Genomic DNA, 26,723 nt, shown 5'->3' with positions numbered 1-26,723 from the left:
GAATGACATCTCAAATGTGTGTTCTGTGATTTTTCATTTACACCTCCGCGCTTTGAAATCAATTGAAAAAGCAGAGGAGTAAATGCAGCCTAAAGCCAGCCATAGACGGTTTAAAATTCAGCCAGTTCTGCAGGAACTGACCAAATTTCTATGGGCAGGCTGGTTGTACTGAAGTCATTCAATCGATCAACTTCAGTACAATAAGCCTGTTGGTTTTTTGCCCAATTACTGCTATAGCCACCAGCAGTGATCATTGTATTCTGTTGGTGGGGAAGGCTCCCTTGCTCCCCACCAGTAGAACACATTAGAGCTGCTGGAGGGATTGCCCTATCAACATTGCTTACAGTCATTGTGATGTGTCCCTTTTGTTGCTGGCTCCCACTTTAGCTGTAATGTTCCATCCTCAAGGTCCCCCTACCCTCACTGATGTAATCTTTCAGTGTAGTGAGGGTTAATGGAGTCTAGGAACTTGTCATACACACTTATCAAGAGTGCCAACTATGTCTGCACCATCTCCTTTATTCATTGAAGCTGTACTATAGCTTCTATGATTAAGTGCCGGGTCACACTATAGCGATGTCAAACATTGCATGTGATTCACACTGCACTGCTCTTAAAATCATATGCAATGTCTGTGCAATGCAAATTCAGCCATACAAGTTGAATGGCTGAATTTGCATCGCATTCAGACCAAAGTTGTGCAGGATCTTTTTTTGTCCCCACCAGAATCAGAGTGCATGGGTGTTCACCCATATGCGATCCAATTCCTGTCCGAATTGACAGTTCGCACTGCGATATGGGAACTAATCTGGGAGTGTCATTAACTTTGTATTAACACTCCCAGCAGTTCGCATATGGCAGTGTAAACTGCCTGTGAGTCGGGTGCGATGCGGGAACTTGCGATGGATACGCAGGGTTCCCGCATCGCACCAGTGTGAACCAGCACTAAAAAAAGATCCATGAATGGAGAAGGCAGATCTTTCATTCAGCTGCCCATCTTCCATTCATATCTATAAAGTGTAGCCCCTTGCACTATTTTTATTTTTTTTAAACTAAACTTCATCTTTAACTAAAAAAAAATATTCATTTTTAACAATGCATCCGTCTAGATTTTTTTCCATAGAGAGGTCACTGGTCATTCATATGCATAGCTTGACAATCAGGTTACAGAATGTTCTCCTTCCAATGAGTAAGTGAAACACGCAGAGATAAATTCTCCAACACTTCACCTCCCCAGGCTAAACCTGTCCAAATATTCAGTGTGACAGTGCACAATGGACCTTTCACTTCATTCTTTAGTGTAATAGAAAAGTAAGAGCACATCTATCAGTGAGAATCTCCAAAAATGACGACAAGACATACAGAGGAAGCCAAGGAGACCTCTCCTCTATCAAACAAACCTCATGGAATTAACAGATTGTTTCGCCAACTGGTACCTTATGGATTCTGTAATGAAGCAAAGGAGCAACTTATGTTGGCCATACCTGTGGTAAGACATGACTTTAATTAATGCATTGTTACTGCTTGTGCTATTTAGATGGTCAAGGGTGCCATGTTTTGTAAGTGTAATCATTAAAACTGAACTTCAGGAATTATTTATATAGGATATTTACATTGGTTCAGCTTGGCATAATATAGAGATGCATTACTCATACCTGATGGTCCAGGGAAGCTGGAAATCATTGTAGTGTGTGTATGTGTAAGCTGAAAGACATCCCCCCTTAACTGCAACTGGAACCTGTTTACTCTCTCTATGTATCTGTGCTTTTTGGTATGTGGCCTTTTCAATCTGTTGCCCTGTGTTGCCCCATGATGTTTTTGTTGTTCTGAAGTGTCTTACCATGTTTTATGAGCAAACCTTATCTTTATACCATTCTTGCCTCTTACTGTTCTGACTTTAGAAGTGAAAGGTCCACTCTTATTGTTAGGCCTTCTTATATCCACTCATGATTAATTAACAAATTTCCACCCCCACCCTTATACCAGTATAAATTTAGTGCCCCCCTAAGGGGTCAGTACGTTGCTGGAGGTGCATGTAGCAGAGCATCTTTCTTTAAGGCTTCTTTCTCTAAGTGATTCCTTCTACAAGTGATATGCACTTCAAGCTCTGCTCTTCAGCGATTGCACGAAGCGAGCATACACTGCAAACTACACCAACAAGCACCAAACAGGCTGCAGGTGACCCTGTCTGTCTATTCAGCTCTTTTTCCACTCTGTAAGATGCACTCTCTACCACTCCTGCTGACAGTTGTGTCCTCTCTTCTCAAACTCATTCGCCTTCACCCCCTCTTCTCCACCCCTTCTTCTGTACTCTAACTATTACTGCTCCTATCAACTCTTGCTAAATTTACATCCACATACTGAGAAAACCTCCAGGACTCTGTGGCATGTCCCTTCATATAAATCACACTCCCACATTACCTCTCTCACCCTCCTCCTTCTCCTTGCCTCTGGTGATATATCCCCAAAACCTGGGCCTCTATTTGGCTTTTCACCACGCTCCCACCACGCTACACCCTCTGCCAGCAGCCGCAACCCACAGAACCTGGTCTCCATTCCTCTTCTCCCCAATACCAGCCTCTTCTTCTCCTGTGCCCTCTGGAACGCTAACTCTGTCTGTAACAAGCTCACCTCCCTCCATGACCTCTTCATCACAAACTTCTGGACGGAAGGGAGGTGGAATGGGAATCCTTCTAGCCCCATGCAGCACCTATCAGATACTTCACCCATCTCCCCTCCCTGACATTCTCCTCTTTTAGTTCAATCTGATTTTATTGAGAAAAAGGAGTTTTACAGAATATGGGTGAAGGCTAAGGAGCAAACAGAAAAAAATCACAGCCATGTCACATAGTGAATTTCAAGTAAGTGCCTATTAACATTCTCCTCTTTTGAGGCACATTGTATTTGTCTATTTTCTCCTGATTCTTTAAGTATTGCTGTCATCTACCGGCCTCCTGAACCGCTATCAACCTTCCTTGATGACTTCTCTGCCTGGCTACCCTACTTTCTCTCTTCTGAAATCCCCACAATCATTCTTGCTGACTTCAACATTCCTGTTAATGTTAATACTACTACTGCTTCTAAACTTCTCAGTCTAACCTCATCTCTTGACCTGAAGCAATGGATACAGTCTCCTACACACTCTATTGGCAACACCCTTGACCTTGTCTTCTCCTATCTATGCACTCTGTGCAACCTCTCCAACAAACCTCTCCCACTCTCTGATCACCACCTTATTAGATTCCCTCCCTACCTGTCTTCCACCTCCTCTCCCTCCAACTGCCTTACAGTTACCCATAGAGACCTTCGCCACATCAACCCTTCTCTTCTCTACTCTTCTACTAACCATCTATATGGCAAAATCTCACCCCTGTCATGCCCCAACCTAGCCACTTCCATCTATAACAGCTCACTGTCATCCTCCCTAGACAAGCTCGCTCCCCTCACCACATGCAGATTTGCCCCTGACCGCTACAACCCTGGCAAGCATACGACACCAGAAGTCACAAAAAAAGGAGCCGCTGTCTTGAGCACCTGTGGCGTAAAATCTGCCCTCCTAAAATACTATTTCCGCCTCCTCACTGCCAAGCAAACCTATTTTATCACGCTCACTCAAACATTCTCATCTAGTCCCCATCATCTCTTCTCTACCTTTAACTCTCTACTCTGTCCTCCACCAACTCCACCCTCTAACTCACCCACTGCCCAGAAGATCGCCAATCACTTCAAAAATAAGAGCGATACAATTTGTGATGAGATCTCCAATGTGCAGAAACTTCCCCCACTTAACAACCCATGTCCACAGGTACAATCATTACTTCCCTTATTCAACCCTGCTAGTATTAATGAGGTTGCTGGACTTTTATTTGAAACCCATCTAACCACCTGCCCCCTGGATCCTGATTTCTTGCACATGCTACGCTACCCTCTGACTCTATTCTATGCTCTCTAACTCACATCTTCAACCTCTCCCTCTCTTTTGGCATCTTCCTCAACTTTCTAAAAGACGCACTAGTCACTCCCATCTTTAAAAAGCCCTCACTGGACCCCACCAATCTTCACAATCTATGCCCCATCTCCTTACTCCCCTTCTCCTCCAAACTCCTTGAACGATTGGTTTACAACAGACTGAGCGACCATCTGACTAACAACAAACTTCTTGATCCCATTTAGTCCGGATTTAACCCTCAACATTCCACTGAAACTGCCCTCCTTTAACTCACAAATGATCTACTAACAGCAAACACCAATGGACACTATTCTGTACTACTCCTCCTAGACCTCTCTGCTGCCCTCCTCAAAAAACTCCACTCCCTTGGTTTCCGCAACTGTACTCTTCATTGGTTCTCATCCTACCTATCCCAACACGCCTTCAGTGCTACTTACAACTCTACTACCTCCTCTCCTCTTCCTTTCTCTGTCGGGGTCCCCCAAGGTTCTGTTCTTGGACTGCTCCTTGTCTCAATCTACACCTCCTCCCTGGGTCAGCTGATTGCCTCCCATGGCTTTCAATATCATCTCTACGCTGATGACACCCAAATCTATCTCTCCACCTCTCAGCTCACTCCATCAGTCTCCTCACGCATCATCAACTTACTAACAGACATATCAGCCTGGATGTCACATCACTTCCTCAAACTCAACCTATCCAAAACCAAGGTCATGATATTTCTTCCCCTACGCTCCTCTTCCCCTGATTTCTCTGTCAAAATCGACGGCTCAACGATCAACCCGTCCCCCCATGTCAAGGTCCTAGGTGTAGTCCTGGACTCTGAACAGCCACACATCCAGTCACTGTCCAAAGCTTTGAAGCAGGGTAGATGGAGCATAGGTGGATGAGACATAATATCCAAAGTGACTGTCTGAGTGTAGAAAATCTGGCAGGAATGGCAGGTGGATAGCAGCAGCAGCAGCACTAGTAAGCGCAACAAGAAGGCAGCTCACAGGAGGTAAAGGAGTCTCTAGGTAACATGAAAACAAAAACAGGAGCGCCACTCTAAGTGCAGTATTAGAAGGACTGAAAGCCACAGTCCTTCTAACACTGTACTTAGAGTGGCGCTCCTGTTTTTTGTTTTCACTGTCCTAAGCTTGTTGCCTCAACCTCCGCAACATCTTGAAGATACACCCTTTCCTAACCAACAACACCACAAAGCTTCCAATCCACTCCCTGGTCATCTCTTGTCTCGGTTACTACAACTCCCTTCTCATTGGTTTAGCTTTAAATAGGCTATCCCACCTTCAGTCCATCATGAACGCTGCTCCCTGGCTCATCCACCTTACAAACCGCTCTGTGTCTGCTACCCCTTTTTGCCAATCCCAAATTAAATTCAAGTTACTAACCATAACTTGGCACCCAGCTACATCACTAACCTGGTCTCAAAATACCAACCAACTCGTTCTCTTCATTCCTCCCAGGACCTTCTACTCTCTAGCTCCCTTGTCACCTCTTCCCATGCTCGCCTCCAGGATTTCCCCTGAGCCTTTCCCATCCTCTGGAATGCTCCAAGCTGTCTGACTATCTACTACTTTGTCCACTTTCAGACGATCCCTGAAAACACATCTCTTTAGAGAAACATATCTGGCAACCACCTAACAACTGTTGTTTTATTCTCTCCATCAGCCCATCCCCCACAGTTATTACCTCTTTTATCTCTTGACCCTTTTTCTTAGTTTGTAAGCTCTAACCAGCAGGGCCCTCTAGTTCCTACTGTATTAAAGTGTATTGTATTTGTGCTGTCTACATTCAAGCTGTAAAGTGCTGCGTAAACTGTCGGCACTATATAAATCCAATATAATAATAATAATAATTGTAGTATTCAGCACTACTACAGCGATAGCTGTGATCTTCTTTGTCCTGCTCAGGTTCTATGAAAGCGACAACTGTGTTGTTACTATTGAATGGCAAATGTACACAGGTTGGATTCATCAAGGGTTTGTTGAATTTTATTGAAAACACAATGAAACGGTCATTTAGAGGAACAATTTTATTGAAATCTAAAGGAGGCAAATCTCATTGTTAAATTTTAGTGTTAATAAATAAACTACTTTTCTATCAAAAAAGGCATGAAAAGCTGGGCACTGTACCAATGCAACAATATTTTTTTAATTCTCCCAAAACATTTCTGAGCCCCCCCTCACCCCCCCCCCCCAATACACGCACAGACTAATATATATGCACGTGCCACCTATGCGCAAAAACATTGATTGCGATAAACATATTACATTTTGCCACACACGCTACAGTGAAAGCATTAATTCTAGACATATTATTTACAGTTAACTCTAAACTTATGAACTGTAGGGGGTTTAAAGCGTTGCCTAAGGAAAATAAAATGTTCTGAAGATTGTCTCCATTTCACGGGCACACACAATTTTAAGCCTTGACATATTGGGTATTTATTCACTCAGCGCAACCTCATCTTTTATATTTTACCACAAAATTGGGTAGTATATAGCGTTTATGTGGCTTTTTTTCATCTTACTGTATTTTGTACTGAAAGACACACAAACTTTCACTTTTTTTTTTTGTACACTTGTTTACACTCTATCCAAAGCTAAAAAAATACTTTTGCCCTTAGTTATATTTTAACTATACAAACAGAATAACAGTCACTACAACATTTATCTTTAGGTGAGGAAAGATAATATATATATATATATATATATATATACACAGTATCTCACAAAAGTGAGTACACCCCTCACTTTTTTGTAAATATTTTATTATATCTTTTCATGTGACAACATTGAAGAAATTACACTTTGCTACAATGTAAAGTAGTGAGTGTGCAGCTTGGCCCAATTTGCCATGTTCCCTCCCCCGTGTGATGTGACTCGTTAGTGTTACAAGGTCTCAGGTGTTAACGGGGAGCAGGTGTGTTAAATTTGGTGTTATCGCTCTCACTCTCTCATACTGGTCACTGAAAGCTCAACATGGCACCTCATGGTAAAGAACTCTCTGAGGATCAGGAAAAAAAAGAATTGCTGCTCTACATAAAGATAGCCTAGGCTCTCCAGTGCTGTCATATGAAAAGATATAATAAAATATTTACAAAAGTATATATATATAAAGTATATATATATATACGGTATATATATATATATATATATATATATACACACACAGTATCTCACAAAAGTAAGTACATCCCTCTCATTTTTTTAAATATTTTATTCTATCTTTTCATGTGACAACAGTAAAGAAATTACACTTTGCTGTAAAGTGGTGAGAGTACAGCTTGTATAACAGTGTAAATTTGCTGTCCCCTCAAAATAACTCAACACACAGCCTTTAATGTCTAAACCGCTGGCAACAAAAGTCAGTACACCCCTAAGTTGCAATGTCCAAATTGGGCCCAATTAGCCATTTTCCCTCCCTGGTGTCATGTGACTCATTAGTGTTACAAGGTCTCAGGTGTGAATAGGGAGCAGGTGTGTTAAATTTGGTGTTATCGCTCTCACTCTCTCATACTGGTCATTGGAAGTTCAACATGGCATCTCATGGCAAAGAACTATCTGAAAAAAAATAATTGTTACTCTACATAAAGATGGCCCAGGCTTGAAGAAGATTGCCAACACCCTGAAACTGAGCTGCAGCACGGGGGCCAAGACCATAGAGTGGTTTAGCAGGACAGGTTCCACTCAGAACAGGCCTCGCCATGGTCCACCAAAGAAGTTGAGTGCATGTGCTCAGCGTCATATACAGAGGTTGTCTTTGGGAAAATAGACATTTGAGTGCTGCCAGCATTGCTGCAGAGGTTGAAAGGGCGGGGTCAGCCTGTCAATACTCAGACCTTACACTGCACACTGCATCAATTTGGTCTGCATGGCTGTCATCCTAGAAGGAAGCCTCTTTTTAAGATGTTGCACAAGAAAGTCCGCAAACAGTTTGCTGAAGACAAGCAGACTAAGGACATGGAGTACTGGAACCATGTCCTGTGGTCTGATGAGACCAAGATAAACGTATTTGGTACAGGTGGTGTCAAGCGTGTGTGGCGGCAACCGTGAGGGAATTATGAATGCCAACATGAACTGTGACATACTGAAGCAGAGCATGATCCCCTCCCTTTGGAGACTGGGCCACAGGGCAGTATTCCAACATGATAATGACCCCAAACACACCTTTAAGATGACCACTGCCTTGCTATAGAAGCTGAGAGTAAAGGTGATGGACTTGCCAAGCATGTCTCCAGACCTAAACCCTTTTGAGCATCTATGGAGCATCTTCAAATGGAAGGTGGAGGAGCGCAAGGTCTCTAACATTCACCAGCTCCATGATGTCATCATGGAGGAGTGGAAGAGGACTTCAGTGGCAACCTGTGAAGCTCTGGTGAACTCCATGCCCAAGAGGGTTAAGGCAGTGCTGGAAAATAAAGGTGGCCACACAAAGTATTGACACTTTGAGCCCAATTTGGACATTGTCACTTAGGAGTGTACTGACTTTTGTTGCTAGCGGTTTAGACATTAATGGCTGTGTGTTGAGGTATTTTGGAGGGAAAGCAAATTTACAGTGTTATACAAGCTGTACGTGCACTACTTTACATTGTAGCAAAGTGTAATTTCTTTAGTGTTGTCACATGAAAAGATATAATAAAATGTTTACAAAAATGTGAGGTGTGTACTCACTTTTGTGAGATACTGTATATGTTTTGTTTACATGATAAATTGTGATGGATAGAACACCCCCGGGTTCTGTTCTACACAAGAACTTCAGAACAGGGAAAAAGTTCTGACCAGAACCTTATTAAAGTCTATAGGCAGGGCCGGTTTTAGACAAAGTGTGGCCCTGGGCAAACCTAAAAGTGGGGCCCCAAATTTTTTATATTCTAGCAAAAATATAGGCGCCATATATGGTGATATGCTGCGCAGCACCCAATTGCACCAACCGGCAAGGGAAAGGGAAGAGAGGGGCCGTGTCCTTCCACAGGTGCACTAGGAATCTGTGCTTTGGGCTCCTGACAGTGACGGGGCCCCTTTGTAAAATGGAGCCTGCCAGGGGCGAACAGAGAACCCTCAGGGCCCCCGGGCAAAATAAATCAAGGGCCCCCTTCCAGGCCCCACCCATCCAGTTACACCCTTGTCCCGCCTCCAGACACACCCACATCCCGCCTCCAGACACCCTACACAATCTTTACACACAAGGAACAAAAGTGCAATAATTTATAAACAAGTGCAATATAAATAATTCACAAACCAAGACCAGTGCATTACAAAAATCATACATAGACAAAACCAGAGCATTACAATAGTAAATTGCCAGGTCTAGGTGGGGTAGGGTTGCTACCTCACCCCTTTAATCCAGGACACATACGAATTACCAGTGGCGGCTGGTGCTCAACATTTTTGGGGGGCGCAAACAGAAAAATGTAATAGGCATTGCTTTGCGTAAAAAAACGCTGTAAAAAATTGCGTGACTTAACAAACAATCATTAGGTTGGTTCAAGATTGACCAGCGTGTCCCCATTCACTGCACAGTGACCAGCATGTCCCCCATCAATGCACAGTGTCCACAATGCACAGTGACCAGCATGTCCCCCATCAATGCACAGTGACCAGCATGTCCCCCATCAATGCACAGTGACCAGCATGTCCCCATTCAATGCACAGTGTCCAGCATGTCCCCATTCAATGCACAGTGTCCACAATGCACAGTGACCAGCATATCCCCCATCAATGCACAGTGTCCACAATGCACAGTGACCAGCATGTCCTCCATCAATGCACAGTGTCCAGCATGTCCCCATTCAATGCACAGTGACCAGCATGTCCCCATTCAATGCACAGTGTCCAGCATGTACCCCATCAATGCACAGTGTCCAGCATGTCCGCCATCAATGCACAGTGACCAGCATGTCCCCATTCAATGCAGAGTGTCCAGCATGTCCCCATTCAATGCACAGTGTCCAGCATGTCCCCATTCAATGCAGAGTGTCCAGCATGTCCCCATTCAATGCAGAGTGTCCAGCATGTCCCCCATCAATGCACAGTGACCAGCATGTCCCCCATCAATGCACAGTGTCCAGCATGTCCCCATTCAATGCACAGGAAGAGGGGGGGAGGGCGGGACTTTAAATGAGGCGCACGGAGGGATTGGCCGTGCGTCTCCATCCCTAACTTTTCGAAGCTGCTTTAGGAATTAATTTCTTCCTTTTTGCCTATTTAGCTATTTGCCATTATGTATCATGTTTTATTATGTTTATCATGTTTGTATTTCATGCTACACCATTAAACATGATTTTTCAACTGTGCAAGCCTGGTCACTGCCATGTCTCTCATATAAAGTCCCAACCCTGTTTTTCTTTCTTGCATTCAATGCACAGTGACCAGCATGTCCCCATTCAATGCACAGTGTCCAGCATGTCCCCCATCAATGCGCAGTGTCCAGCATGTCCCCCATCAATGCACAGTGTCCAGCATGTCCCCATTCAATGCACAGTGACCAGCATGTCCCCCACCAATGCACAGTGACCAGCATGTCCCCATTCAATGCACAGTGACCTGACCAGCATGTCCCCCATTCAATGCACAGTGACCTGACCAGCATGTCCCCATTCAATGCACCGTGACCTGACCAGCATGTCCTCCATCAATGCACAGTGACCTGACCAGCATGTTCCCATTCAATGCACAGTGACCTGACCAGCATGTCCCCATTCAATGCACAGTGACCTGACCAGCATGTCCCCCATCAATGCACAGTGACCTGACCAGCATGTCCCCCATCAATGCAGTGTCCAGCATGTCCCCATCAATGTGTGACCCCCCCCCGGAGGACTTCACTTACCTCTGGTGCCACCGCCGTCACCGTGCCCGGCGTGCTGCTCGGGACTCGGTCGGACATCTTCTCCCTCCGAGTCCTCGTCTCGACCTGCATGCGTGCCGCCCGTCTCCGTCCCGACTCCCTGGCGACCGTGCTGCTCGGGAGTCGACTTCTTCCTCCTCCATGGAGCTGCGACTCGGTCGGCGCCGCCCGCTGCCTCTTCTCTGACGGCGGACGGTAAGGTGTGGTGAATTTTTTGGGGGGATCACATATTAGGGTGGGGCTGTCAGTGGTGAATTGTGTGGTTCAGGGGGGGCTACACCGCCACTGTATCATACCCCCCCCCCCCGCACACAATTCACCAATGATCTCCTCACCAAATTCACCACTACTGTGTCATTCCCTCCGAATGACACAGCAGTGGTGAATTTGGTGAGATTACATATTGGTGGGTGTGTCAGTGGTGGGGGGGAATGACACAGCGGTGGTAAATTTTGTGGGCAAATCACATATTGGTAGGGGGTTTGTGCCACAGACCCCCTACCAATATGTGATTTCCCCACATAATTCACCACCGCTGTGTCATTCCCCCCCCCCCACCAATATGTGATCATGTCCCCCAAATTCCCCACTGCTGTGTCAAACCCCCCACACCACCACCAATATGTGATGTCCCCCAAGTTCACCACTGCTGTGTCGTCGTCCCCCCACCACACAATTCACCACTGACACCCCCACCAATATGTGATCTCCCCCAAGTTCACCACTATGGTGAATTTAGGGGAGATCACATGTTGGTGGGGGTGTCAGTGGATGTGGTAGTTAGCTGGGCTTGCCTTGAAAAAAACCTGTACTACTGTACTGTATTCCGTTTATTATCTACTCAGTGACTGACCTCACCACTTTTGAGGACACCATAGATCCAAAGGCGGAGCGGGCCACAGGACCTTTCACAACGTCACGTTCACGTGACTCCGCTGAGGTGTGGGCGGGGTTAGGTGCCCTCAGCGTGATGGGGCGGGGTTAGGTGCCCTCAGCGTGACGAAGGAGAGTGACTCGGCCAATGTGTGGGCGGAGCTACCTGTCAATATTCACTGGGGAGGGCTAGGAGTAACTCGGCTAAAGTGTGGGCGGGGCTAGAGCTCTTCAATGTGCACGGCCACGGACCAACGAGAAGGCGGGCCTAAGAGGGACTCTTTGTGGTGTAGGCGGGGCTAGGCATCCTTAATGAGCACAGAGGGCGGGGCTAAGAATGACTCGGCTGATGTGTAGGCGGGGTTACAGGTCGTCTCCCCTCCTCACACTTCAACATAGAACTGGCCGCCGGGCCCCGCCTCCTAGTTCTATAGCGGCGGCCGCAGGACCCCTCCCCTCCTCCCACTTCCATAGCGCTGGTCGCCGAGCGGCGGTTCCCGATAGCCCGATGTTGTCTCTGAGACAACATCGGGTGAATTAGTGCTGTACTGGGCGACGGGTTCCCTTCCCGTCCGAAGTGCCCGACCGCTCAGTCCGCCCCTGAAGCCGCTGCTGACACTGACATGGGGCCCGGGGCCCCTGGACATTCGGGGCCCTGGGCAGTTTCCCAGTTTGCCCCCCCCTAACGCCGGCCCTGTCTATAGGACCAGAACTCAAAAAATCAAACGTCCCCATTTTTAGTCTTATATACAAGTTATTGGCCATAAAAAGGGTATGGGGGCTGGGTACTGCCATGAGGGACATGTACCAATGCAAAAAAAAAAAAAACGTTGTTTCTAAATGAGAAGTGATTTTAATGATGCTTAAAGTGAAACAATAAAGATGAAAAATTCCTTTAAATATAGTGCCTGGGGGGTCCCCTTAGTCTGCCCGGCCAATCTGTACAATGTATAGAACCTGCTGCTGCAGAAAAAATAATATATACTGTATATAGATATGTATGAAGAACAAAAATTACATTTAAATCGATTTTCCCTGCAGGCTTTCTTTTTTTGTAAACAATGGCTTGGGGAGACAGTCTACATGATGAAGCCACATTTTAGTGCACTTGGAACAATATTATAATTTTTTGGGATAAATTCTGGTAATTACAAAGTTTTGCATGAGAGTGAGCAAGCCTTATGTGAAGAAGCCAAATTATAGTACACTCAAGGTTATGGGGGAACATGACTTCCAATTTGTTGTTTATCAGTGTTCTCCCATCTCTGTAGGTTCATGTTACTCTCTTCCTCACCCTCAGAACCAACATCAGAATCAAGTAAACTCTGCGTATCCTCAAGAAGCAAGTGGCGGACACTGTGTTCAAATAATTCAGATGACTCCTCCATGCATGATGGTGGGGCTATGGCAGGAGTAGCTGTGGACAAGGAGGCAGAATAGGTCGCTCTGGCAGCTGGGGTGGTCTGCAAACTAGTTTCAGCTTGGATGATAGAGGATGAGGAGGATGAGGATGGTTTAGGAAGCCAGTCCACCACCTCCTCTGCATCTTGTGGCTGGATAGCATGGGCAACATCACTAAACAGAGACAAATATGCCCTGCCTGAAGACGGACCACGACCACTTTTGTCTGTGGACACAGATGCTGCTGACCTCCTAATAGTGGCATGAGAACATCTGCCTCTCCTTGTTGGCCTCCCAGACATGATGGGGGGGGACTTTTTACACTTCTTCACCCCTATCTACAGCTCACCCCAATCCACAGCCTTAAACCTCTACAACCCCCAATCTTTCACCTCTGCACCTTCCAGTGAGACCCCCATCGCCCTCTTAACCCTATACAAATCCTCATTTTGTACACTCTAATCCCCCCCCCCCCCCCCTCAGCTCTAACCTCTGCAGAACATCCACAACTTTACAGTCTCTACCATTTCTGCACAACCAGCTCCCCTTCCTCTCCCTTTCCCTGTGCAGCTCTCTCACCTGCATTGGCATTAGAGCAGTGCAGTTAACTCCGGTCTATTAGACACATCAAACTTTTTTTTTCCTCAGCCAACTGCAGTCTCCTCCATACAGCTTTGCCTGTCAGATCAGCGTAGCACAGAACCAAGGAGGAGTTTCAGAGAGCTTCACTCGACTCCATGCTACATAGATCAGACAGGCAATAGGGATAGCTGCCTCTGGAATTCCCCAATAAAGTTGACAGTTGCGGCGTCTGGACCTGGTCCCAGGGCACTGATCAATCAGATGTGGGGACATGCCCTGGATGCCGGCGGTAGCATACAGAAGCCATTGGAGGAAATTAATGGTATAGAAAACTTCCTCTATTGGCTTCTGTGCTATGTGACAGTCTGCAAAGGAGAGGGCTGTCTGAAGTGGCGGAACATTCCGCAGAAAAAGAGCCCTGCTTAGCAAATTTGTTTGGGCAAAACCACCCAGAATAAAACATACTATACTAAGCCAATTTTAAGAAAAGGAGGCCTGGCTTTACTAGATATCAAATTATATCTCACTGCTCTTCCTTTACCCCGTGTTATAAACATGACGTGTTATATGTGTTTTATATTCATGATAAATAGTGTTGGGCAGAACACCCAGGGTTCTGTTCTGCCTCAGAACAGGGAAACAGGTCTGACCAGAACCCAGAACACTATTAAAGTCTATAGGACTAGAACTCAAAAAATCAAACATCCCAATTTTCAGGGCATTGGCCATAAAAAGGGCATGGGGGCCCGGGTACTGCAGTGGGAGACATGTATCAATGCAAAAAAAAAAAAACATTGAGCAGTGCTTTTAATAATGCTAAAAGTGAAACAATAAAAATTAGAAATTCCTTTAAAGCGGAGTTCCGGGCACAAAATCTGTATTTTTTTTTTGTGCCCCTCCGCTAGCTACACATAACCTGAAAAGGAATTGGATAGTTATTTTTTTTTTTTTGTATACTCACCTTGTAATTGAAGATCGTAAATACTCACCTCAGGGTACTTCCTCCTCCAGCGCCGAGGCTCACCCCGTCACTTCCTGCTTCGCAATGATTCCTGGGAGCTGAACGTCATCGCTCCCAGGAATCAATGCGACGCCACCGGCCCCGCACGTCACTTCCGGGCGACGCCGCATTCCCCTGCTAAACAGCTTCTGGGCATGCCCAGAAGCTGTTTAGGAATGCGGCGCTGCACCGGAAGTGACGAGAGGGGCCGGTGCGGCGCATTCTGGGAGAAGAAGACGCGGAAGAAGACACCGAAGAGGACCGCGCCGGCTTCAGCTGCCCACAAGAGAGATGGAAACGCTGTGGAAGAAATTTTCAAAGTAAGTATTTCTTCTAAAAGGTAAGTGCGAACCGGGACAGATCAGAGGCTAGCCATTGTGGAATGTGCTAGCCCTGACTGTCCCGGGGGTATGTTCAGTAAAAAATCATTTCTGTGCCCGGAACTCTGCTTTAAATATAGTACCTGGGGGGTCCCCTTAGTCTGCCTGTAAAATGGCCGATCTGTACAATGTATAGAACCTGCTGCAGTAAAACTGATATACTGTATATAAATTAAAAAATAAATGACATTTAAATTGATTTTCCCTGTAAGCTTTCTTTTTTTTTTTTGTAAACAATGGCTTGGGGAGACAGTCTGTATGATGAGACCACATTTTAGTGCAGTCAGAACAAGATTAGACATTTTTTGGATAAATTCTGGAAATTACGAAGTTTTGCAACACAGTGAGCAAGCCTTTTGCGAAGAAGCCAGATTATGACTTCCAATTATGACTTCAAATTTGTTGTTTATCAGCGTTCTCCCCTCTCTAGGCTCATGTTACTCCCTTCCTGAACCTCAGAACCAACATCATGATCAAGTAATCTCTGTGTATCCTCAGGAAGCAAGTGGCTGACACTGTGTTCAAATAATTCAGCTGACTCCTCTGTGCATGATGGAGGGGGTAGCTTTGGACAAAGAGGCAGAATAGGCTGCTCTGACAGCTGTGGTGGACTGCAAACGAGTGTCAGCTTGGGTGCTAGAGGATGAGGATGGTTTAGGAAGCCAATCCACCACCTCCTCTGCATGTTGTGGTTGGATAGCATGGGCAACATCACTAAACAGAGACAAACGTACCCTGCCTGAGGACAGACCACATCCACCTTTGCCTGTAGACACAGATGCAGCTGACCCCCTCATAGTGGCATGTGAATGTCTGCCTCTCCTTCTTGGCCTCCCAGACATGATGGGGGGCTAATTACACAAATGTATAAGATAATAGGAAATGGGTGATTGGATGCACTTTATTTAATGAAATGCGGTGTTTGGTGCACTAAAAACTGTGTACAATTGGGGACTGCCGATGACACAAATTGAAAAAAAAAATATATATATTAATAAAAAAAGGGGAGCACCAGCGTCGCAGACAAACTGCGACTGACAATTCAGGGGAACAACAACAATAATAAAAAAAGATGCAGCGACAAAAAAATAATAAAATGAAATATGCTTGGAAATTGAAAAACGAAAAAAAAAAAATGTATAAAAAAAGGGGGAACTCCAGCATCGCAGTAAGTGCCCGTTCACATGGGGCGAATCTGCCTGCTCAGTGAGGGATCTCTTTGCTGATCTCTGTTGATCCCCACTCCACTATGGACACGCTGTGGAGACAGCTGCTCTCCTCTATGGACTGCATGTCAGTTTCCATCCGACTGTCATTGTATCCACAGGAATGATGGATGGCGAACAGTATACAGCGAACAGTATACAGTATAGCATTTTCCATATACCCGTATAAGTGTGACTTGTGACCAGGTTTAGCACTTGCGGTCGTTTCTTTTACCCTTAGGATACCCGCCACCCCCTCCCAATAAAGATTTAACCCCCTGATCCCCCCCTGATCACATCCAGTTAACCCCTTCCCCCCTGTCACATTGCACACTAATACACATGTAATATACTGTTTTACTGTATTTTGTATTAGTGTGATTGTGACTTGAGTTAGCGCTATCGACTTAGTTTCTGTCCCAAGGAGGTTTAGGGTCCCTGCCACCCCCCAATAAATATTTAACCCCCTGATCCCCCCCTGATCACCCCCAGTTAACCTCTTTATTGCCCTGTCACAGTGTCACTTTGATAGTGTACAGCTTTTTTTCTGATCACTATTATTAGTGACACAGGTGACATTAGCTAGTGTTAGCGTCAGTCTAAAATAGCGCAGATCCCCGGTGCATAGTTAGAAATAACCCCTTGATTACCACACACACACACACACACACACACACACACACACACACACACACACACACACACACACACACACACACACACACACTTCCATTACTAGTATAGTGTTTGAACAGATCAATATCTGATCTGATCCGAACTATACTAGCGTCCCCATAGTTTAGGGTTCCCAAAATGCGGTGTTTGCACGATCAGCACTGATTCCTGCCAGCACCTGTGTTTAACCCTGTGAGTCACACTACTGTACCCAGGGCCGCTGATAAGCCAGTACAGCCAGCCCTCCTGTAGGGGGCCCGAGCTCTGTCACTTCAGAAGAGGGGCCTGGGCACCTGCAGGAGAGGAGAGCCGGCTCTACTGCCTTGTGACTTCAGGCTGTGGAACCCCCTTTCTTTCTGTGTGTGTCAGGGACAGCTGCAGAGTCTCTCTCTGCCTTTGCTATGAAATCGTTACACTGCTGGGTCCTGAAACTCCCCCTCCCCTCCCCCTGTGATCGGCAGTGTTGCAAAGAAGAAAGATCGAGGAGGTAAGAAACTCTCTGCCTGCTCCACCTCCTCCCTGAGTGCTGAGCTCTGCTCTGCCAACCTCCACACCCTTCTCTGTGTGCAGAAACTGTAACCTGCAGTGGTTGTAGGGTCTGAATGGAGTAGTCATTCTGCTGGAAGGGTGTGAGTGGGAATGTAGCTGCAGAAAGTTGAGAGAGGGGGGAAATGTGCCAGGTGCCAGCTGCAGGTAGACACTGGCAACCACTGCAGTGCTGGAGCTAGGGGCCAGTGAATAAACCTCTCCCTCCACCTGACAGACATTTCTATTTGGCACCCCTGAGGACCCATTCACATTGTAGTGGGAATGCATTTTCCTGCATGCATTTTTTGTTAGCTTGTTTTTCACACATAAGGCAGGCTATTTATTTAAATAGATAGCGCTACATTTGACAAATGCACCATAGAAGCTCTAGAACATTTTAAGGAATCCTACCTTAAGTTTGCCACATTCTGCTAACTGTTTACAATTAATGGCGCCACAAGCACTATGCGAGTTTGCAATGCATAATTTCTAAAACGCATGCAAAGCATGCAGTTCCTGTGCACTTTGTTACACGTTTAGGAAATGCACAGTGTGAATTCGGCCTAAAGACTCTTTCACATGGGCAGTTATGCCATTGATTTACCATTATCCCTGGCTGCACACCCAAATCCAAACAATACAGTCAGATAGGGCTGTATACAAACTGTGGCTGCAATGTTTTACTACACAGCTGTGGCATTTTTAATGCAGGCTACAGAGTTTGATGGGCAGCACCACCTATCAAATTCCCCGTTGAGTTCAATGGGGCCGCTCTGCAACTGCAAACCAAACACTTGGCTCACAGTTGCAGCGCGGTGTCGCAATGTAAAATTACCATTCAGCAATTCAAAAAAGTAAAACAAAATTATATAATTTTTGGCATGGCTGCAAAACAGCATTGTGACCATCGCATTTTTAACAAAAATGTAATTTGATATTTTTGGGGGAGGGCCCTGTCAGGTAGGCTGTTCGGGGCCCAGTGATTTCTAACAGCAGCCCTGACTGTACCGGTAAATTTAGTTAACTAAAATGACCAAACGTTGGTACAGTAGTGCAGAGGCTTACAGTATACTGACCATGTCAGATGAGAGCGATGGTGAAGCCTCACTGGCAGAATCAGGGTCAGTATACGAACCTGATGACAGCAGTGGCTCCCTGACTGATAGCTCCGACGACAGATGGGTCCCTGTTACACCCAGGTGTACCCGACCCCATTCTGGAGTTGTTGAGATGCAAGAATCACATGGTGCTCGTATGGAGCAGAGTGTCGGTACTAGTGCCGCTCATCCTTCTGGTGGCTTGGCAAGCGCCAGCGGCCTAGTACACCCTGGACCTAGTACAACCAGCACTGCAGTAACACTTGGTGACGTGGCGAGTACCATAAGTGCAGTTGAAGCTGGTGGGGTGGCTAGCATGAGTAGTGGCCCGCAGCCACCACGTATTCGAAAACAGGCCAGTAGAGCCCATAGTGCCCTCCCTGATGGCATATCCCAATTGGCAACCCACTGATTCTACAGCCCCAGTACTTCCCCCATTCACTGCCCAACCTGGAATCCACGTGGAGACAGCTGGTTTTACGCCCCTGAATTCTTTTGAGCTGTTCTTCACGGAAGATCTTTACGGATCTATTGTGGATCAATCAAATTTATATGCACAACAATTTATCGCCCCTTGCCAGACGATTTGGCTGGAAACCTACAACGGTTCCCGATTTTAAAATCTTTCTGGGCCTTTCCCTCAACATGGGCATAACCAAACAGAGGGAATTGCGGCTATATTGGTCCACTAGCCCACTTCACCATATGCGCATGTACTCTGCCTCCATGTCCAGGGCGAGATACGAGCAAATTCTGCGATTTATGCATTTCAGCAACAATGAAATCTGTCGTCCTCGGGGAGACCCTAAATATGATCGGCTCCACAAAATTCGGCCCCTCATAGACCACTTCAATCAGCGGTTTGCAGCCTTGTTTACGCCCGAACAAGTTGTCTGCGTTGACGAGTCCCTGATTAAGTTTACTGGCTGCCTTGCTATGAAACAGTACCTCCCCAGCAAGCGTGCCAAGTACGGGGTCAAGCTGTACAAGCTCTGGCCACAGGCTATACAGTTAGTTTCCGGGTCTATGAGGGAAAAGATAGCACTGTGGAGCCCCCCAACTGCCCAGACTACATAGGGAGCAGCGGCAAGATAGTTTGGGACTTGGTGTCACCCTTATCCGGAAAGGGGTACCATTTGTACGTGGACAACTTCAAACAAGCGTGCCACTATTTAGTCACCTTCTTGAATTACAAATTGGCGCATGTGGCACCGTGCGACCTAATCAACGGGGGTTCCCCCAACGGCTTGTAGATTCCCGTCTTAGTCGGGGGGAGAGAGCCTGCTTGAAAACGGACAAATTGCTTGCAGTGAAGTGGAGGGATACATGGGATGTTTTCATTCTGTCCTCCCTTCACGCAGACACGACGATCCAAATTCCTACGGCAACTGGTGTTATGGAGAAACCCCTCTGTGTCCACGACTACAACCTTAATATGGGAGGGGTGGACCTTAACGACCAGCTTTTGGCGCCGTATTTAGTTGCCGTAAAGCCAGACGCTGGTACAAAAAAGTGTTTGTTTATTTATTCCAATTGGCTATGCTGAACGCCTTTGTCCTATACAGGGCGTCAGGACGAACTGGATCCTTCCGAGAATTCCAGGAAGCAATCATCTAAGCCTACCTGTACCCAGGAGGTATGCCTGCCCAACTTCCCCTTCCAGATACAGTTAGCCGGCTGCATGAGAGACATTTTCCACATGTCCTCCCGCGTACCCCTATGCAAAGACACCCCCAAAGAAGATGTCGTGTCTGTAGCAGGCGCAGATGTAGGCGTGACACCCGCTATTATTGTCCCAGATGTCCTGACCAACCTGGTCTCTGCATCGGGGAATGTTTCGAGCGCTACCATGCACTAGTAGAGTATTAGTGTAGGGTACAGCATGACATAGTGTAGGGCACACAAACACAGGGTCTTGAAAGATGTTCGATGGCTATCGACATTTTGAGAGACCCAAGCTGGAAAATCGCAGTTCACAGAAAAAAAAGTGTTACAAAAAAAAAATCCAAAACCAGTTGTTGTGTCAGTCTTTTTTTATGTTCTTCTACTCTTCCTACTGTACTTTTACTGTACTTTGTTTGTTTTTCATTCTTTTGTTAACCTGTTTCTCTTGCAGGTACCCGTCGGCTGCCACATTGATTTTATATATTCTGACACAAACAGTGTTTGCGCACAGCATATATGGATACCTCTGATGGCAGCAGCTGTGGTAGGCTGATTTCACCACTGCAGTTAAAATACCTTTAGGTATACGTGGAATATTGTCATGTATACCCACCATTAAAATCAGTGGGTGGCTGTTTGGGCGGTTAATGGTGTGTAATACTACAAAATATTCCTGTGGTGATTTCTGTTAGGTTCTCTTTTTTTTCATTTAGCCCACAGGCTGCATGAAAAAAAAAAAACCTACACTATATGCCAAACATGGACCAGCAATGTACTGGTACATTGCTGGACTTTGAGTGGTTATACCAGGATGATGCCTGCAGATTTAGGCATCACCTTGGTATCATTTTTTACAGCCAGCGGTCGGCTTACATGTAAAAGCAATCCTAGCGGATAATTGGCCGCTAGACTGCTTTTACATGCAGTGGGAGGGGACTCCCCCCCCCCTCCCTCCGCCTTCCGTGGTTTTTCTCGGGCTCTCCTGTCCCACAGGTTAACCCGAGAGTGCAGCCGGTGGTTCAATTATCTAACCATAGAGCTGATTGGAGATGAGAATGGCTCCAATCATCTCTATGGCCTAAGATACCGGAAGCTACGAGCATTTCGTGACTTCTGTTTCGTCAGAAATAAACAGCGCCATTGGGAGATTGGGAAAGTATTTTATCACACAAATTTTGGTCAGAGGAGAGATCTAGAGTCTAAAAGACACCAATTTTTTTAAAAAAGAGTACCTGTCACTACAGATTACTATCATAGGGGATATTTAAATTCACTGTGATAACAATAAAAATGATTTAAAAAAAAAAATGAAAGGAAAGGTGTCAAAATAACATAAAAATGCAAAATAAAAAAAAAAATCAAGCCCCCCGTGCTTGCGCGCAAAGGCGCACGCAAGCGTTGGTCTAGTGTCATAAGTAAACTGCAATTGCAGCATGCATGTGAGGTATCGCCGCGAACGCCAGGTCGAGTGCAGTAATTCTTGCAGTAGACCTCCTCTGTAAGTCTAAAGTGGTAACCTGTAAAGACTTTTAAATGCTTTTAAAAATGTACGTAGTTTGTTGCCGCTGCATAGGTGTGCGCAATTTTTAAAGCATGTCATGTTTGGTATCTATGTACTCGGCATAATATCATCTTTTAAATTTTACCAAACAATTTGGAATTATATAGTGTATTTGTGCAAAAAATAAAAAAAATTATTTTTTTCGCAGAAATTGCGTTTGGAAAATCTGTGCGCAAATACCGTGTGACAAAAGCATTTGCAACATCCACCATTTTGTTCTATAGGGCCTTTGCCTTAAAGAAATATATAATGTTTGGGGGTTCAAAGTAATTTTCTAGAAAAAAAAATATTTTTTCATGTAAACAAAAAGTCACAGAAAAGGCTTGGTTTTCAAGTGGTTAGAAGAGTGGGTGATGTGTGGCTAAGATTGAGCATTAAATGCCGGGACAGTTCAAACAACCCCCAAATGACCCCTTTTTGAAAAGTAGACACCCAAAGCTATTTGCTGAGAGGCATATTGAGGAGTCCATGGAGTATTTTATATTTTGCCCTAAGTTTCGGGAAGATGACAATTTGTTTGTTTTTACAGAAAGTTGTCACTAAATGATATATTGCTCACGCATGCCATGGGTATATGTGAAATGACACCCCAAAATACATTCTGTTGCTTCTCCTGAGTGCAGGGATACCACATGTGTGAGACTTTTTGGGAGCCTAGCTGTGTACGGGACCGCGAAAACCAATCCCCATCGTCAGGTTTTCTAATGGCGTAAATTGCTTATTTTACATCTGCACTACCTGTCACAGTTTCAGAGGCCCTGAAATTTCAAGATAGCACAAAACCCCACCAAATTACCCCATTTTGCAAAGTAGACACTCTAAGCTATTTGCTGAGAGGCATGGTGAGTCCATGGAATATTTTATATTTTGCCACAAATTTTGGGAAAATTATTATTTCTTTTTTTTTTTTGTTGTTTTTTTACACAAAGTTGTCACTAAATGATATATTGCTCACACATTACATGGGTATATGTGAAATGACACCCCAAAATACATTCTGCTGCTTCTCCTAAGTACAGGGATACCACATGTGTGAGACTTTTTGGGAGCCTAGCTGTGTACGGGACCCCGAAAACCAATCCGTACCTTCTGGCTTTCTAAGGGCGTAAATTGTTGATCTCACTCCTTACTACCTATCACACTTTTGAAGGCCATGAAATGCCAAGATGGCAATCAACCCCCCCAAATGACCCCATTTTGCAAAGTAGGCACTCCAATCTATTTGCTGAGAGGCATGGTGAGTATTTTGCAGCTCTCATTTTTTGGGGAAAATGAAGAAAATACAGGAAAATGCATTTTTTTTATCTCTTTTTTCAATTTCCAAAACTTTGTAACAAAAAGTGAGATCTGCAAAACACTCAACATGCCTCTCTACAAAAGGGTAGGGTGTCTACTTTCCGAAAACTGAAAAGGGGTCATTGGGGGGGGGGGGGGGATTGTGCTGTCTTGGCATTTCATGGCCTCCGAAACTGTGATAGGTAGTCAGGAGTGAAATCAACAATTTACACCCTTGGAAAGCCTGAAAGTGGGGATTGGTTTTCGGGGTCCTGTACTTGGCTAGACTGCAAAAAAGTCCCACACATGGGGTTTCCCTGTACTCAGGAGAAGCAGCAGAATGTATTTTTGGGTGTCATTCCACATATACCCATGGCATGTGTGAGCAATATATCATTTAGTGACAACTTTGTGTAAAAAAAAAAATATATATATATTTCCCGGAACTTGTGGCAAAATATAAAATATTCCATGGACTCACCATGCCTCTCAGCAAATAGCTTGGGGTGTCTACTTTCCAAAATGGGGTCATTTGTAGGGGGTTGTGCTATCTTGGAATTTTAGGGCCTCCGAAACTGTGACAGGTAGTGCAGAGGTGAAATGCACAATTTACGCCATTAGAAAACCTGAGAGTGTTGATTGGTAGTGATGTCGCGAACCTAAAATTCGCCGTTCGCGAACGGCGAACGCGAACATCGGCAAATGTTCGCGAACCGGGCGAACCGCCATAGACTTCAATAGGCAGGCGAATTTTAAAACACACAGGGACTCTTTCTGGCCACAATAGTGATGGAAAAAGTTGTTTCAAGGGGACTAACACCTGGACTGTGGCATGCCGGAAGGGGATCCATGGCAAAACTCCTATGGAAAATTACGTAGTTGACGCAGAGTCGGGTTTTGATCCATAAAGGGCATAAATCACCTAACATTCCTAAATTTTTGGAATAACGTGCTTTAAAACATCCAGTGTGTGAATACAATAAGGTATGATGTTGTATCGGTCAAGTAGTGTAAGGGTTACGCCCGCTTCACAGTGACAGACCAAACTCTGACAGACCAAACTCCCCGTTTAACAGTCAGTCAGTCAATCCATTTGCACAACCGCAAACTCCCCATTTGCACAAGGTTGGATACCAAGCTAGCCATGTCCCGTTCCTTGTCCTCACTGACATCATTGAAGGTTTCTTCCTCCACCCAGCCACGTACAACACCAAGGGTCCCCGAAAGGTGACAACAAGCCTCCTGGGACGCCTGCTGTGGCTGGTATTCCACCTCCTCAAAGCCACCTTCCTCCTCTGACTTCTCTTCTTCAGACTACTCTCTCTGCGTTGCCACAGGTCCAGCAATTGACAACGACAAGGCTGCTTCTGGTGGTGATGGGGACCACAACTCTTCCTCTTCATGCTCATCTACAGCCTGATCCAGTACTCTTCGCAGGGCATGCTCCAGAAAAAACGCATATGGGATGAGGTCGATGATGTTGCCTTGGGTTCGACTGACCACCAGGTTTGTCACCTCCGCAAAAGGACGCATGAGCCTACAGCCATTGTTCATGAGCATTCAGTAACGCGGCCAAAAAATACCCAGCTCCGCAGAAAGAATGAAAGAAAATGAATGTTTTTTCTATGAAAAATTATTCAGCGGATCGCTTTTGATCTGTTCACAATGAAGCAACGACCTTATCATCTGGGGTGTGCCAACACACTCCTAGAGGTGATCGCTTCATTGTGATACGCAAGCCCCTTCACCACGACAAGGTAACGATCACAAAGGGGAATTGACACATGTATGTGCCTTTTTTTTTGTTTTTTGTTTTTTTGCAGCCACAGTGTAGCACCAGAGGCCAGAAAAATTAGGCATGTACACATGCATGAAAAAGTAGGCATTGTTGCAGCCGCTGCTTTAGCAGCGGCCTGAAAAATTGAGGTTTTCAAGGCAGAAAGTGCACTAAAACATTGCGGCTTGAACCGTAGTTGGTGGCGGAGAAGTCACGTAAGTCATCCGGCATGCAGAGAATGATTAAATACAGCAGCGTGTGGACCATTTTTAGCCCAAGGCATCTCAGTCATCACCAGTCCTTTTTTAGTCAAATGCATCCCCCACTGTCAGTCCCTTCGGGATCCATGCCTCATTCATCTTAATAAACGTGAGGTAATCAAGACTTTTTTGACCTAGGCGACTTCTCTTCTCAGTGACAATACCTCCTGCTGCGCTGAAGGTCCTTTCTGACAGCACACTTGAAGCGGGGCAGGCCAGAAGTTCAATGGCAAATTGGGATAGCTCAGGCCACAGGTCAAGCCTGCACACCCAGTAGTCAAGGGGTTCATCGCTCCTCAGAGTGTCGATATCTGCAGTTAAGGCAAGGTAGTCTGCTACCTGTCGGTCGAGTCGTTCTCTGAGGGTGGACCCCGAAGGGCTGTGGCGATGCGTAGGACTAAAAAAGCTCCGCATGTCCTCCATCAACAAGACGTCTGTAAAGCGTCCTGTCCTTGCCGGCGTGGTTGTGGTAGGAGGAGGATTACTTTCACCTCTTCCCCTGTTGGATTCCCGTTGTGCTGTGACTGTGACATCACCCTTATATGCTGTTCATACTTTTCAACTTATTTTGTAGCTGCTGCATCCTTTGCGACTGCCGGTAATTGGGTAACATATCAGAGACTTTCTGCTTATACCGGGGGTCTAGTAGCATGGCCACCCAGTACAGGTCGTTCTCCTTCAGCCTTTTTATACGAGGGTCCCTCAACAGGCATGACAGCATGAAAGACCCCATTTGCACAAGGTTGGATGCCGAGCTACTCATGTCCAATTCCTCGTCCTCACTGATGTCATTGAAGGTGTGTTCTTCCCCCCAGCCACGTACAACACCACGGGTACCAGATAGGTGACAACGAGCACCCTGGGATGCCTGCTGTGGTTGGTGTTCCTCCTCCTCAAAGCCACATTCCTCCTCTGACTCCTCTTCCTCAGACTCCTCTTCCAATGTTGCCGCAGGTCCAGCAAGCGATGGTAAGGCTGTTTCTGGTGGTGATGGTGACCACAACTCTTCCTCTTCACGCTCATCTACGGCCTGATCCAGCACTCTTCGCAAGGTGCTGTGCCACCCTATAGGAGTGTTGGGCAGTGGGTACAGTACACTCTGTGGACCTGAGAGTCACTGGCAGCCCAGGCAACTGCAATTATAAAAAAAAAATATATATTTTTAATTTGCAAGCTGCTGTGCCACCGTATATATCAGTGGTGGGTGGGCAGTGGCACAGTACACTCTCTGTGGACCTGACAGTCACTGGCAGCCCAGGCAACTGCAATTATAAAAAAATATATATATTTTTAATTTGCAAGCTGCTGTGCCACCGTATATATCAGGGGTGGGTGGGCACGCAGTGGCACTGCAGTGGGCACAGTACACTCTGTGTCCAGGAAACCAAAATGAAACAAATCACCGCTCGGAAAACAATCAGCTGAGCCAGATGGATCCCGAGCAGCTGTGGCAGTCCTGTAGGAATGGGTGCTCACCAAGGTCCGTGACCTGAGGAATCCATGTAAATGAAGAAAAAAGTGGCACTTCCAGACCCAGGAACTTGGAAACTTGAGTTTATTTCTTCAAATCATAGGTACAACATCAGACAAGACCACAAGACAAACAGGGCTGTCCAGTTTGTCTTGTGGTCTTGTCTGATGTT

At 45.8% G+C, this 26,723-nt stretch overlaps 1 protein-coding gene across 1 annotated transcript in view; it reads left to right on the top strand.

Moving 5' to 3' along the window:
• Window positions 1-1,345: 1,345 nt before the first annotated feature.
• Window positions 1,346-26,723, top strand: part of LOC309548128 (multidrug and toxin extrusion protein 2-like) — a gene marked incomplete at both ends in the record, with an annotated part of 383,785 nt that continues 358,407 nt past the window's right edge. Inside the window, one exon of the mRNA XM_082248093.1 lies at window positions 1,346-1,489. Coding sequence (XP_082104219.1) covers window positions 1,346-1,489 — 144 coding nt within the window. The remainder of the gene's footprint in view (window positions 1,490-26,723) is intronic.

Source organism: Pelophylax lessonae (assembly GCF_965119305.1).
Source record: "Pelophylax lessonae genome assembly, chromosome: 2".
In the NCBI taxonomy this organism is placed as follows: Eukaryota; Metazoa; Chordata; class Amphibia; order Anura; family Ranidae; genus Pelophylax; species Pelophylax lessonae.
The sequence above is the reverse complement of the archived record's forward strand: the minus strand, read 5'-3'. Positions and strand labels throughout refer to the sequence as shown.